This window comes from Zootoca vivipara, chromosome 3 (genome assembly GCF_965207765.1).
Source record: "Zootoca vivipara chromosome 3, rZooViv2.hap1.1, whole genome shotgun sequence".
In the NCBI taxonomy this organism is placed as follows: domain Eukaryota; kingdom Metazoa; phylum Chordata; class Lepidosauria; order Squamata; family Lacertidae; genus Zootoca; species Zootoca vivipara.
The window spans coordinates 81,051,535-81,066,416 of NC_142586.1; the positions used below are offsets into that span (position 1 = coordinate 81,051,535).

The 14,882-nt window shown below is 44.4% G+C and overlaps 2 protein-coding genes across 5 annotated transcripts in view; one reads left to right on the forward strand and one right to left on the reverse strand.

Annotated features, from left to right (window-relative positions):
* The window catches only part of XPO5 (exportin 5), a 35,099-nt gene extending 32,998 nt beyond the window's left edge, over positions 1-2,101 (reverse strand). The window contains exon 1 of one of the 2 annotated variants that reach the window (XM_035108198.3): positions 1,838-2,101. In XM_035108198.3, coding sequence (XP_034964089.1) covers positions 1,838-1,942 — 105 coding nt within the window. In that variant the 5' untranslated portion in view covers positions 1,943-2,101. The remainder of the gene's footprint in view (positions 1-1,837) is intronic. The other variant, XM_035108199.3, reaches the window with a different exon arrangement.
* POLH (DNA polymerase eta) lies at positions 1,471-13,884 on the forward strand. 3 transcript variants are annotated; one of them, XM_035108200.3, is made up of 10 exons: positions 1,471-1,753; positions 4,353-4,487; positions 5,216-5,433; positions 6,545-6,714; positions 8,055-8,158; positions 8,758-8,877; positions 10,170-10,293; positions 10,952-11,017; positions 11,541-11,713; positions 12,043-13,884. In XM_035108200.3, exons 1-10 carry the CDS (start codon positions 1,503-1,505, stop codon positions 12,884-12,886), a joined length of 2,205 nt encoding a protein of 734 aa, XP_034964091.1. In that variant the 5' UTR covers positions 1,471-1,502; the 3' UTR covers positions 12,887-13,884. The 3 variants fall into 3 exon arrangements, with proteins under 3 accessions (XP_034964091.1, XP_034964092.1, XP_034964093.1); XM_035108201.3 differs by lacking the exon at positions 1,471-1,753 and adding an exon at positions 2,735-3,211; XM_035108202.3 differs by lacking the exon at positions 1,471-1,753 and adding an exon at positions 2,950-3,267.
* The last annotated feature ends 998 nt before the right edge of the window (positions 13,885-14,882 follow it).

Here is a 14,882-nt window from a genome sequence, read left to right on the forward strand (position 1 = left end):
TTCAAATAAACTGTTCCTCGAAAGGAAACCCCCTCACACTTGTTTTGAGAATACGAAGGGCTTGTTAAGGCAAAAAAGCATATGTTTTGTGTAATGTGCACCAACAGTCAAAACTCTGAAGCATATAATGGTTTTGAATGCAACCTTTAGGGTTTATAACCAATAAAACTGCTGTTCTTACTACTCTTTTTTCACTTTCTATTTTAATATGTGAAACACACACACAAATCTCAGTGGACTCCTCCTTCCCCCATACTTGTGGGGGTTTTTCCATGTAAGAACCGATAAGCTCTGGCCTCTGTGCTACAAAGACAACTGTGCACACGTCAATTACATTACGTCCACTTCAGCTTTATTTTGCCCTGGTTACTGATCAGCTATGTGTCAATTCACAAAGCTTGTAACCAAAACCATTCTCCCTTCACCAAGTTAGGGCACTTCTCCTCAATTGTCTATATACAGTAATGTGTTGCTTTCTGCATCAACCTCAAGTTGCTAGATATTACACTAAAGGCTCTCTGCTATTCCCTCATATGTCTCTTATCTCTCTAGTTTCTCTCACTGCTATTTATGCCTCTTTTATTCCGTTTTCCTACTCCTGTCTTAGCTCATCATTCCACAACCATTATGCCACCAACATCTTTCCCCTCCTGGTTTAACACTCTTTGCAGAAATCCTGCTTCTCTGGGGCTATCCCAGTATCACCTTGACTGAAAATGGAAATGCAACCAATGTTATTTTACTTCATCCAGGGTTATGTCATCTCCTTTAATTCTGGCAGGGCTCCTCTGTGCACAATACAGAGAAAACCTATTCAAGTAGAAAACCAGGGCAGTGCAGTGGTTGGACCTAGTGGGTCCCGCTCTGCCACGAAGCTAACTGGGTGATCTTGGCCCAGCCACTACCTCTCAGGCTAACCACCTCACAGGGTTGTCATCAGGACAAAAAGTGGAAGAGGTAAACTATGTACACCACCTCGAACTTCTTGGGAGCTGCCTTTCCCAGCACTTCTACTGCTGGATAGATTTGGCACACTCTGGAACCAAACGTTTTGTGTCTTTTGTAGGAAATGTATGTTTTTTGTGCATTCTGCAATGAGCTATAAATGAAACACAGAAACAAAACAAAAAAGTGGTGTGACTTTACATGACCTACACCTGTTGATTTTTAATTTGTCAGTGCAGTTGGACTCTTGGGTGGGGGACGGAGTGAGAGAAAGGAGGAGGAAGGTGGCAACCCCAATATAACAATCTCTGTCATCCCCCAAAGCATTATTTCCCCTTTTATATCTGCCTTGCACTGTCGAGATCGCACCCAGCTGACACAGTCACACATCCACACTCCCAGGTCAGCGCCGAGAAGGGGGCAAGGTTTTTGTTTTTTTGTTTTTGCAGGTTTTTTGTTCCCGCTCACCACTGCAGGAAGCCGGCCATGCAGGATGCTCAGCCCCCTGCAATGGCCACACCCGGCCACGTGGGCCCCAGGGCGGGCGAGGGGACAGCATGGCCGTGGAGCGACACCACACTCTGGAAGAAGAGAGATCGAGGCTCCCCACGGGGCAACCCCTTTCGAAAGCCGAGAGGCCTCGCGGGGCAGAAACCACCGCAGTTTCTGCTTTGCATACGGAAAGCCAACGAGGCACGACCTGCATCCGAAGGAGGAGCAGCGGTGCGAGAGGCACACGGGGGTCCCAAGCTGCCGCCGTCGCCGGCCATGTGTCTGCCTGCCTGCCACCCATCCCGGCTCCCCTCAGGTAGCCCCCCCCACCCAAAAAACAACCCCGCGCCCGGCCTCAGGGGGCTCTTCGGGCCCTTGCGCGCGGGAGGCGCGACGGTACCTTGAGGGCCTCCAGGCGGTACCGCTGCGTGGAGGCCGGGTCCATCATCACCGTCACCGCCTTCACGAGCTGCTCGCAGAGGTTGTTCACCGGGTCCCACGACATGGCGCTACGCGGCTGGGGTGGGGGCAGGGTGGGGAGCGGGGGGAGAGGAAAGCCGCTGTTGCCCGGGGCAACCGGGCGCGGGGAGAGTAAGGGGAGCAACGCTGCGCCGGGTGCGACGACCAAAGTGGCGCAGTGCGCAGGCGCAGGCGACCCCGGCGACCTTTTTTCGCACACGCTTCCTAAACGCCTGGAGTGAATGCGATAGTAGCTCTACGATCGTCATGTAGAGATAGGAAAGTTTAGAGAGGCTTCGTTGTTTGAGGTGGAACTTTCGGGTTGCTTCAGGCTCGCTCCTGGAATCTTTTTTCTTTTTCTTTTAGCCCACGCATCTTTCTTATAAAGTAAGACTTGAACTAGAAATAACTCCTCTCTCTGCCTCTACTTTTTATTGGAGGGGGGGAATACTTTGCCGTCCCGTTCAGCAAACATAATGGATTTCAACTAGTTTTCTTCCTAGGAACGAAAGTAACTATTTCCCTAGAAAGTAAAGTCTAATGGGCTCCGTGAGTTTGCTTCTTGTGTATGTCTGCAGAAAATCTATGCATCAATTGGAACAATGATAAGCAGCATAACCCGATTTTGACGTATAGAGATAGAAATTTAAAGTAATGCATGTGTGTGTGTGTGTGTTTTTTTAAGGGATTACTGTCCGTTTCACCGTCCTTGCACGAGCAGCTGTCACTTTCATCCCTCTCCGAAAGTGATCACAGGACCGGGGGTGGAATCCAAAAAGTCCAGTGAGCAGGTCAAGGAATTGCCAGTCTAACATTTCCACATCTATTTTCCCACTAGTTTGGTGAAGGAGATTCGCGTCACGGTGTCCCTGAAAGAATGACGTAATCGACGTCCTTCCACTACGGGGCGGAGGGAAATCCGTTCTTGGTATAGCCATCCGGTGGCCTTATTTCCCCCCCTGAAGACTACATTTCCCGATATGCATTGCTGTATAACCAACTGCGTCCGAGGCGCGGAGGTAGTCAAAGCCATGCTGGGAGTTGTATTCCCTTAGGCGTGAAGGCGGGAGTTTTACCGGCTGAGGCAGCTAAACCTCCGCGCATCCCGCCTGCGGCCCTCAAGCCGAACCTGTCCCTCTTCTCCGCCTCCTCGCCGTGGCGGTCCCTCGTGGCCCGCCATGTCTCGCGGGCGGGAGCGGGTGGTGGCTTTGGCGGACATGGACTGCTTCTACATGCAGGTGGAGCAGCGCCTGGAGCCCAGCCTGCGCGGGAAGCCGTGCGCCGTGGTGCAGTACAAGACGTGGAAAGGCGGCGGGTACGGAGCTGCTGCTGCTGCTAGCTTTGCTGCTCTGCTCGTGTCGGCGGAATGAGGTGGGAGGAGGAGGATCTTGACGTGGAGGAGCTGGGGGAAAGGGGCCGTGCGGCTCAGTGGTCAGAGCAAAAGGGTCCGGCTCTAATCACCAGCACCCTAAGGGAGGGCTGACAAATCCTGCCGAGTTGCTGCTGCCGCCACAACCGGTGCTGATCGATCGATGTGTGGTCGATATAGGGCGACTTCCTAAGTTGCCCCCCCCCCAATTGCTTCCCCGCGTTGTGCTTTGTTTTTAAACTTCTTCCAAACAAGCCACAACAAACTAGCATGCCAGGGTGTAATGTTTAAGCCTCGCTGGCTCCTTGCTGTGCTCGTTTTTTTGTTTCTACTTGCAGGGGGTTTCTTCGGCATTAAACATGAAACCTTCAGCCTTGAAACAGGACTGTCCAGTCAGGCGCCTCATTCTACTGCATGCGTAGAGCAGATCCTATTCCCACCCAGAAATGGCAGTGGGAGAATATGGTTTTGTGAATGTTTTCTGGTATCGCTCCAAGGGTTTTCAGCTGATTTCAAAGAGCAAATGTTCTGGCCAGGCTGGCTCCCAGCTCAGCCTGTGTTTCCTGGGGTTTCTCTGGACCATAGACCTACCTGCTCCTTCCTGTGAACCATGTTTCTGTTTTTTTCCTCTACCCGCTCCCCCCAAAATGATAGGATTCGTTCCTGCACACTCCCCATCTAAAATTGACTTATGTTTTCACCTATCAGGGTGGGAAAACCAAATGCAGCACAATAGAATCTACTTCCCTATGTGATTATACAATCAACAGTTACCTATTTCTGTTCCCAATTTGATTCTAGCATTGCATAAACTATTTACTGTATAGTCTTCCACCTGCCTCTCAATATCTCCTGAAAACCTTTAAAAATGTACCTCCCTCTTAAGATGGCTAAAAGATTATAATGTGGAAGGAAAACTCCTTTCTTTTAAGCTAATTTGTAGGTGGTTTTTTTTAACATGTTAATTTGTTAAAGACTCATTATTTAATGCTAAATTGAACCAAAAAAGTGCCTGGGTTTGTGTGTGCCTTTCATTGTCTTAAACCCATAACTTAATAGTTCATCATTTCTCCCTCACCCAACTCAGAATCATTGCAGTGAGCTATGAAGCTCGTGCTTTTGGAGTTACCAGAAACATGTTTGCTGCTGATGCAAAGAAACTATGTCCGGATCTCCTGTTAGCGCGAGTACCAGAGGCCCATGGTAAAGCAGATCTCACCAAGTAAGCCCTGGATTGATTATTACTTGCAGCTACAGTATTGTTGTCCATGTGATTGTGAAGTACTCTGAAACAAAATAGGGTTCAGGATGGTTACTGACAGGGCCGGCCCTACGACCAGGCTGGGTGGCGCAGGGCACCACGGCGCCGGCCCACCAGGAGGGCGCCGCGAGCTGCGCCCGTCCACTGGCCGGCCGGTCCGCCGCAGCTGTGCCCACGGCAACTGCGCTGTGCCTGCCTGCCCGTCGCGCAGCGCTGGGAAACTGGGCAGGAAGGCGCCGGAGGGATCCGGCGCACCAGGGGCGCTTAAGACGGCCCTGGTTACTGATCAGCTATGCTTTTGATGAGTTTTCTGCTTTGGGGCTTAAGTTTTCTTTTTGGAAAGTTTTTGGAATCTTCTTTTGCTGTCTCTTTTCCAATGTGGATACAGTTTGTTCATTCTGGGTCTTCAGGCAGCAGTCTCTCTAGAAATTACTTTTTACCATTCTTTGCAAATTGAAGAGTCCAGGCTTTCTTCAATGTATAGTGAACTGAGCTCAATACTTTTTCAGCCAGAGTATATCTGTAATAGGTAAGGTAGCTCTGTTAGCAGCATGCGGGATGGGTGGGGGATGACAACTGCTACTTACTGGTATACCACTGTTGATGGTGTATTGTTAATTAGCTACCCCAATTAGAAGTTAAGATGGAATAGGAATAATAGAGCATTTTTGGGTCTCCTTCCTATGTAGGTACCGAGAAGCCAGCGTGGAGGTGATGGAAGTGATGTCACGCTTTGCTGTGATTGAACGTGCCAGCATTGATGAAGCCTACATGGATTTAACTAGTGCTGTGCAGGAAAGGCTTCAGAAGATGAAAGGGCAGGCTATTGTAGCAGAGCTGTTGGCAACTACCTACATCCAAGGATGGCCAGACAGTCTTGCAACAGAAGAGAATACAGGCAACAAAGGTATTCCATGGCTTCAGACATGCTGTTCCACTCTTTTACTTCAACTTCCCTTGCTCTTAATCCTGCTTAGATGATAATTCTATACAGAGGTATTTTCATTCTCAAACTTGTGTGCCTACAGAAGAGCATGGTGATGGTGTGGAACCAGTTCACAACTCCCAGGTTTAGCGTTTATTTTTATTTTTTTCTTTGCTTCGTTGTTCATGTGAGGGTACTAAAGGTTTGAAGAGATGGTAAGAAATTGGAAGTGTGCCCTTCAGACGTAATGGATATGGTACCATAGCATTTTCTTCTTGAGCTGCAGCTTATAATACAAGTATCTTTTCTCTATTTTGTCGCTTTTTAATATTCAGCGCGCCGCGCTTCTTGTTCAGCTTGTGAGACCAGATTAATTTGACCTCGGCAAAATGTTCCCTAAGAAGAAAGACATGTCTGCTTTCTAACCTGCAAATCAGACAGCAGGAACAAAGGAAGGTGATTAGTCTGCTGCTGAAAGGCCAGTATTGTGGTGGAGAAATCTGGGGAATAGTTAAGAGTAAACGCAATAGGAATTGCCAAGACTGATGTACTTTGAGAAAGCTTATTGCTCAAGTCTGCATGGCTATTTCCCATGTGGCTATTGTCTTCAGATCAGTTCCAAATTTGGAAATTTATTTTAAGCCACTTAAGTTAATTGCACATCTTCAGCTACTTTGCTACTAGTGTTAGAACATCTTTGAAGGCCAAGTGGTATGACACTTCCTTGTTGGGTGAGCTGTATGCTAGGTTGTGTGTTGCATTTTTACTTTGATTAATCTAATCTTTGAGACTTGCCTAAAGGGTAGCACTTCTTTGGCTGCGAACATCTTTACAAAAATGCAAAACCATTTTCCCTCTCCTGCTTTCTGTTTATTTGCTTGCCCTGCAGGATCCTCCTTCCTTCCTTTTTTCTTTCTAAGAGTGGGCTTATTTGACCAAGGATGGCCTTATAAAGGGCTTTCTGATTTCTTCCTGTTTTCTTCTTCACTTTACAGCACTACATTCTTTTTGTAGCTTTCCTGACCTATCACTCTGCCATGACAATAATTATTCTTTCAAGATTGGAGATAGGTTGCTTTGTGTTTCCTTTTAGAAGAACTGCGGGAGCGTGGTTTGCGACAGTGGCTCGAGTCATTGCCTTTCGGAGATCCCAGCAGTCCAGAGCTGCAGCTGACAGTGGGAGCTGTCATTATGGAAGAAATGAGGGCAGCTGTGGAATCTGTCACTGGATTTAGGTGTTCCGCTGGCATTTCTCACAACAAGGTGTGTGTACGACCAGCATGTTTGTGGTTTTGAACTCAGCACTACTAAAGCGGTGTACCTCTTGGCTGCTCTATGTATTCAGTGGAATCTGTGCTGAACAGATTATTATTGTGACCTGGCACAGAAAACAGAAATGGAGGAATCGGGAGAGGATTAGACCCAATAATAGTAGTAAATACCATCATCAATCTGGTTTTGGTAAAATGTATTTTTATGAACAACTCCAGAATGTGAGATTGGATGATGTGATGGACTGAAGATTTTCGCATCTAGCGTAGAGCAGAATTAACAGGAATACATCTCCAGGTTGAGCCTCTTGTAAGCTTCCCTAGACATAGATGTGTGGCTAGCTAATTGAGTTATTCAATAGGTTTCAACTGTTTAGATCACATTTATGTGGACCTAGTCAGTTACTAATGGCAATTGCCTCTGAACCTTCTTATACAGATGGCATCAAGCTGGAATGAAGTATTCTTTTTTGGAAGCTAGGAAAGCTGATTGTTATAGCATGCAGGCACAACATCTTACTGTGTTTCTTGCTCTAAAACTAATGGCACTTTTAGAGAAGAGATTAATAGAGGGAGAGATGAGGCAAGTTGTAATAACAAAATACATGGAGTTAGCCATTCCTGCTCTAGGTGATAACTGTATTGATGCTCCAGGTGGAGGGCAGGATACCTAGCACCTGAGAGAGAGAAATGTAGATTTCCTCTTCCACACAGTTATTCTGCAAAATGCTAGAATTTAGTGTATATGGTAGACCTTAGAGGTAGTACTATTTATTTGATTAGTATATTCTGTATTCAGAATATTAGGAATAAGCAAATTGTTGTTGGATCTTTCAGCCACAGGCTGTAGACAAAAGTTGTATACCCAATTAAAAAGAGGGTATCATTGTATGAGGTTTCCTTGGAGGAGACGAGATTATCCCAGAGAATAAGCTCTGAAGCAGTAAATGTTTTTAAGAGTAGAGATTATCTTCTCCTTGCCACCAAACTTTCGGTTTAAGAAATTCAGCAGGACGTAATTATTCTTTGATTATAAGAACCAAAATCTGGCAGTATGAGAGATATTTTATATCCCTCTAGTTTCACAAATGCAATGTCCAGTTTCATTTAGTTTTGAATTCCTTTCTAAAAACACTGGGTGTGATTTTGAAAAGAAAATAATCCATGATAACATTTGAAAACAAAAACTGTCAGCTCATTACTTGCAGTATTTGTGTATTATATTCAGTCTTTTCTCTAAGATGACAAAATAAACTCTGATAGACAAGGTGTGTTTTGGAAACTCAAGTTGGAAAGCCAAGCTTCCTAAATTTGATACATTCTTTATTCTAGGTATTAGCAAAGCTGGCCTGTGGCCTCAACAAGCCTAATCGTCAGACTTTGGTGTCACACGGTTCCGTCCCTCAGCTCTTTAGCAAGATGCCAATCAGCAACATGTATGTAAAACTGATGATCTGCTTCTAGAAGCCCCATGTGAGATTGCACTCATGAATCTTGGAACTAGCATTTTTTTCCTTCATATTATTGTTTGGGGGTATTATGGGTATACTGTAAGCATCAGACCAATGGCAGTCAAGAGATAATAATAAGAATGGATCCTAGCGGGGGGAAATTCTTCGTGCAAGCACCAGAATTTGGGGAGCCATAATAATTTTTCAGCCATCCTTTGTGCAAAAATTGATAAACTATTGATATTTTTATATACCAGTTGATTATTGTTAGGGACTGGACTGGAATTTTTCAGGCCTGGTTGCAAATGTAAATGAATTCTAAGAAATGTGTGGTGCTGTTTCATTATATTATCTTCCCAGTTGATTTCTTCTCCTGCACATACTAGTGTAGGCAAGGAAGAGGCTACTTGTTAATTTCTTGCTCCGTTGGAATGTTTTCCATGCTTGTCTCATAAAGCCAAGTTTTGCATTGCTTTTTCTCCTTGTCCTGCTTATCTATCCGCCTTCTGATAGCTGCTACACAAGAACCTGTGTCTGAAGACTTCTGCCTTTTTACGTATGGCAGTTTTCCTTTTCTCCCATAGCCGCAACCTTGGAGGGAAGCTTGGGGCCTCTATCACTGAACTTCTAGGAGTGGAGTATGTAGGAGAGCTGATCCAGTTCAGTGAATCACAGCTTCAGACCCACTTTGGAGAGAAGACTGGGTAAGTTGCTCACTAAAGTTCTGGCCTCTGCTACAGATTGATGTTCCATTTATGTTTGCTTATGCTGCTGAGGATTCTGCTGAAGACAGGGTCTCATTTCTACTGAGAACTTGACACAAACACATTAAGAGGCAGTGCATTTGCTTAAAGCCAGAAGAAACATCTACAAGATTCAAGGAAGATCGCAGCACTTGCATTTTTTAAAAAAAGCTCACTTCAGTCATTGCATTGAAGTAACACTTAATATGACAAAATAACAAAAGGGAAGCAAATATTATGTATATACTGTACAAATTCTACAGATGTAGTTGTATTAGCTGCAGCAAAAAGGGACTATTGGGTCACTTTAAGGACTTGACAGGTTTTTCAAAGGATAGTCTGTTTCATCAGATGCATATGGAGTGTCATCCTCAGGTAATAGATATGTAATAGAGACTGTTGTTTTCACTGTCCAAATGTTCTATTCATGGTCACCCATTGCAGGAAGCTGCAATTTATTTAACATATTCGTTTCTACAGCAAATGAGGTTGTCATGTAAATTACATATTTATCCAAGTTGGACAACCGAGTTTATCTGACTCCATTAACCCAATAAGGCTATTATGAAATCAAAATATACCCTCTGTGGGGGTTTTATACTGTAGCATAAACACTGACAACTGGGAAACACTGGCCTGCAAGCTCTCCAATTGGGGAACAGCCTTTACCAAAGGTGTCATGGGTTTTGAAGACGCTCAAACTTGGGACGAAAGGGAAAAACATAATAGGATTGGCAAACCCTCACCATGATCAACTTCTGCCCACAATGTCCCCATTGTGGAAGAATGTGTGGATCCAGAATTGGCCTCCACAGTCACTTATGGACTTACTGCTAAAGCTGTGTTTATGGAAGACAATTTTACTTAGCTATGAATAATCGCCAAAGAAAGAAAGAAGATACATATGGCAGCAGTGGATTATGCCATCAACTGTCTTTTGGACACAAACTTGCTGCTGATCTACCAGGATCATATTTCCATGTTCCTCTCATAATATCCAGCTTGGTCCTTGCAGTTTGTATACCAATATCTAATTCAGATGTGCTGTTAAGTGGCAGAGACACTTATGTTAGGGAGCTTTCCATTTGCATTGCCTGTATTCTCTTTAGAATCTAACTCTTGGACTTGATCCTGGTCTCCATTGATTTGTGTGCAGGTGCCAGATACATTGGATGTCTCTAAGTAAATAAGTAACATTTCCAACCTTGGAACCACTTATTTATTTAACGCGGGTTTTCATATATGCTTTGCAGCTCCTGGTTGTATGACTTGTGCAGAGGGATGGAGCATGAGCCTGTGAAACCTAGACAATTGCCCAAATCCATTGGCTGTAGTAAGAATTTCCGTGGAAAAACAGCTTTGGTTACTCAGAAGCAGGTAAGAGAGTGTCCAGAGAGCCGAACCAAGTTTGTCCTGAGAGCAGGAATAAAAGATGAGGCAGCAAACATTGCTGCACCCTTTCTCAAACCTAATTTGGTCATCACCTTTCAGCATCACTTTGCTCTGAAATGGTCAATAATTTGTTGAAGAATTCTATCAATGGGAGGGGAGTGCTAAATGTCTCCTGTGACCTGCTGATGAGGTAATATAGCAGAGGAGGAATTATTCCTTGGACCACGCTCTCTCTCTGCGGTGTTAGCAAATGAGATCCTTGTTCCATTTTAGCATCTAGCGCAGTGTCCTGTCCTTTGAGCATTCTGTAACCACATCTTTCCCTGCAGTTGAATTGCTCCATGGCAACATTTCCAATCATTTCAATACTTTATTTATTAAATTTCTATGCTGCCCTTCATCCCAAGATCACAAGAGTGCTTTACAATATAGAAACACAAACATAATCAGAAACTAAAACAGTACTCTCCCCCTACAGTATTGTTTATTTGTTTAGAGATCCGAAAGCTTTTGTTGTTCTTCTTGGCCTTCCATCTGATCAAAATGCCCTGTGGATGTTCCTTGCCTATTTTGGCTTTCTATTTGTAGTATACTGAGCAGTGTCCTAAGACAGTAATAAAACACACAGTAATTCTGTATGTAGGTGCAGCACTGGCTTCTGCAGCTGGCCTTGGAGCTGGAGGAGAGACTGAACAAGGACAGAGATCAAGTAAGTAGGGAAAGAGAGAGGCCCTACTATCTCCTTGAGTACTTTATGTCTGAAGGAGATTTGTGTGAATTGGGTTGAGAAGTGCAAGTGTGCCTGCCTCTGGTAACCATACGTACCATTTGTCTGGATGTAGCTTGCTAGATGTCTGAAATAATTAAGTATCTTCAGCAAATCAGGGATATGTCCCCTCAATCTGTTCTGGGTCGTCACCGTCTCCCCCCCCCGGTCCCCCCCCGGTCCTCTGTAGTAGATTTTGGAGCAGGGATGGAGTCGCAGAGAGGAGGACTAAGCCCCATCACAGAAGTGGGTGTCATTCCACTCGTACCATTATTTAGTTAACATATGAAGCCTACAGGGATGATGGGAATTGTAGTCCCAAACATCTGGAGGGCTGGAGTTTGCCTATGCCTGATCCAGCCAGATACCCGCTACCCCCTTTTAAAGAATGTCCTCCTAAAATCCAAGTTATTGATATCTCAAGTATTTCTTGTCAGGATTCTTACATATATCTTTCTTCCAACAGAACAACCGGGTAGCTAAACAGCTGACTATTGGGATCCATATGCAGGGCTATAAACATGCCAAAGGCTTATCCCGCTGCTGTGCCTTAGCAAATTATGACGCTCATAAAATCAGCAGAGATGCTTTTGTGCTAATCCAGAACTGCAATACTGCAGGAGGCCAGCAGGCTGCATGGTAAGAACATTTTTTTCCCTTGGACACAAGAGTGTTACTGCAGAGGAGGAAATGTTAGCTTTATCCTGTCTTCTATTGTACATATTGCAGAGTCTGTGCTAGAACAGAAAGTGAACTACAGTACTAGTGGGCTGGATGGCCACACTGTTAAGACAAATCTTTATGATATGAGAACATTTATTCCGATTAGAGCTAAGATGAGGGTTGCTCATCACGTATCCTCGGGCCAGCTTCTTCCAGGCTTAGCAAATCGTTGAAAAATATCTGTGCAACCTTATTTTTTGAGTTTACTCCCTTTGAATTGTTTGCTAATGTGCCCTCACCTACAGGTCTCCTCCAATTACACTTCTTCAGCTTTCTGCGAGCAAGTTTTCAGAAGCTCATGCTTCCTCCGTGAACATTACTTCCTTCCTAACGACTGATAGCCAAGGTACCCAAGCCACTTGCACCAGTGCTTCCAGCCCAAATGGCAAGTCCATTGAAAGCCCCAAAAAGGAGACCCTCAGGAAGACAACCAATCCTATTCAGATGCTTTTTCAGAGAGCAGTGGAAAAGAAACAGGCCCAGGCTATGTCCAGGAACTCTCTTCCTGGTGTCAGCAATGAAAGCAACTTACCATCAATATCAGAGTCCAGTATCTGTCAGGATAAACAACTCACCCCCATTAACAGCCAGACTCCAAAAGCTCCTGCGGAACAAAGTATCACCAGGAGCAACCCAGACTGCATGCAGAAACAGCTCTCAGTAGAACAGTGTCTGGCCAGCTCCAAAGCAGGGCTCCTGGAGATTCCTTTAGAAACAGAAGTGCCCGAGGTCTCTTCAGAGCTCCCTGATCTGTGCAAGGAAAAGGAAATGCATCCTACTGCTGGAATTTCCCAGGTAGGGGTTGATAGTTGGGCTCCTCAGCCCTGTACTGGTGACACGATGCTGTGCGAGAAATGTAATCAACAGGTGTTGGTATGGGAGTTCACAGAACACTTGGACTACCACTTTGCTGTAGAGCTGCAGAATTCTTTCTCAGGAACTGACTCCTGCAGGCCATCTTTGCCTCCCACCAGCCCTCCAGCTAAGGGCAAAAGTAAACAGAAGACACACACAGCCTCTAGGGCCAAAAGGCCAAGGCAAAGCACAGATAGGACTTTGGATTTCTTTTTTAAGCGGCCACCTCCTTAGGATGAAGCTCACCTGAGCAGCTTATCTTGGAAAAAGAAGGTGCAACTTTATTTGCCTTTATCTAATATCCATAAGTAAATAAATAAATAAATAGGATAATAAATTGTTCCAAACAGGTGCTTGAAAAGCTGCAGGACTCCCCGTTGTTACGAAAACCTGCACTTGCTGGTCAAGGTTATTATGCCTTCTGTAGCACGTTCTTGCTTTGCAGCTTCAGGTGGTAGCAGATGTTGCATCAAGATGCCATATTAACGATACTATCGATTTATGGTAGTCATTGGGGGTGTCTCTAGTCAGACTGTTCCCTCCACAGGACCATCTTTACATTATCATTCATTTGTTTAAGTATTTTAAACTTGTAAACTGCCTTGGCAGAAGGGAGGTATTAAATGTAATACATGCTTCTAGAGATGTGCTGCCCGAGGGCTTTCTTGGGCCTGCTCTAGGCAACTAAATGTCAAGGGATGAACTTGGGCCCTTCTGCATCCTGCTCATGTGTTCTCTCATTGAGCTGCTTGGATCAGTCGTAGGTTGTGACTGGCTTTTACTATGGTGGCGATTGCCCTTCCATAGGCACTTTGAGGAAGACAGTCGTTAGAATTGAATGGATACTGGAATATGCATTGCGCAAGTCCACATGTGTCCACTTGACCAGTTTGATCAGCAGAATTGGTGCTATGTAGGCGCCATGTGATAACTGTTATGCATTTTTAAGAATTTGATTGTTTAGTGTGGCAGCACCTGCACTTTGGAACCCCCCTGCCTACTGAGATTAAGAAAGTGCCTTCATGGTACTGTACTTTTTTCAGCATTTGCTAAAAACATTCTTGCTTATACAAGCCTCCCCAGATGCTTAGAAAATTGAGGTGATTTTAATCTGTCTTCAATATTTTAACTTGTATGCTTGTGAATTTTTCTACTTTGAAGGTGTGTTTTTTTTTTTACATTCGAGTGGTGTATAAATTTTATGAAATAAAGTGCAGAAACCAGTGTATACATATGGAAAGTTCAGTCAAATCTATAACATCTGTACTTTAATTTGATGGCTTGATTAAATATCTACTTGATGAGTAAAGGTCCTGCTTTTACGGTGTTTTACACCTTTAACTTTCCTACCTGGATAGTAACAAACATATACAATTATTGCCCCATGGTGCAGTTAGGTTATTGGACTAGGAGATTGTAGAACAGGGATCAAATCACAGCTGTCATGAAACTTGTTCTGTGACCTTGAGCCAGTCAGCCTCTCACCCTAATTTGACTCAGGGGTTTTGTGAGGATAAAATGAGGGGGGAAGAGAGAACCATGTATGGCACTTTGAACTTCTGAGAGGACAGGTAGGATATAAATAAAAGTGTCCAATTGCCGCTTTCTAACTCCTTGGGTGTGAGCTATAGTTAAGTATATTCCATATGAAACCCATGATGTATGAAGTCTTCAGCTATACTTCTGGAACCATGGAAATATGGTTACTGCTAGTGCAAAACCTATCTGTTTAATCCTAACAGCCTGTAGCACTCGGTGCTATCAGGGACAGGATTTCACACTGTAGTTACAGGGCTTTAGAGTGCGCATTATTAGGCACAAGTTACAGACACAAGATATCTATCTGGTCTTGTTTTGTTACTTCCTGCTAAAACCTTGGCCTGCTTTTCCCCCTTTTCTATGGAAGTTGCTGGAAAGGAATTTTCTTCATAGGCAAAAATACTATCCAGTAAAGCAGAAAAAGGGGGGATTTTATGTGTTGAAAGAAATATTGGCAGGTTTGGGGCTTCTGTATAGAAATTGCAGCCTGTTTTGTTTTTATTGTCCACAATAGGATGGAAACAATGCTAGCAACAGCGCCTGATTTTAGGCAGTATTACTAACATAACAAACAGGCTAAGCAGGAGCTTCAGCCCACAGTTGGTGGAGTCAGTGCTATTAGGATAAAGGAACTAGTCATATAATTGGCAAAACATGTGGCACTTTGCTATTTTAAATGCAAATGGAAGAG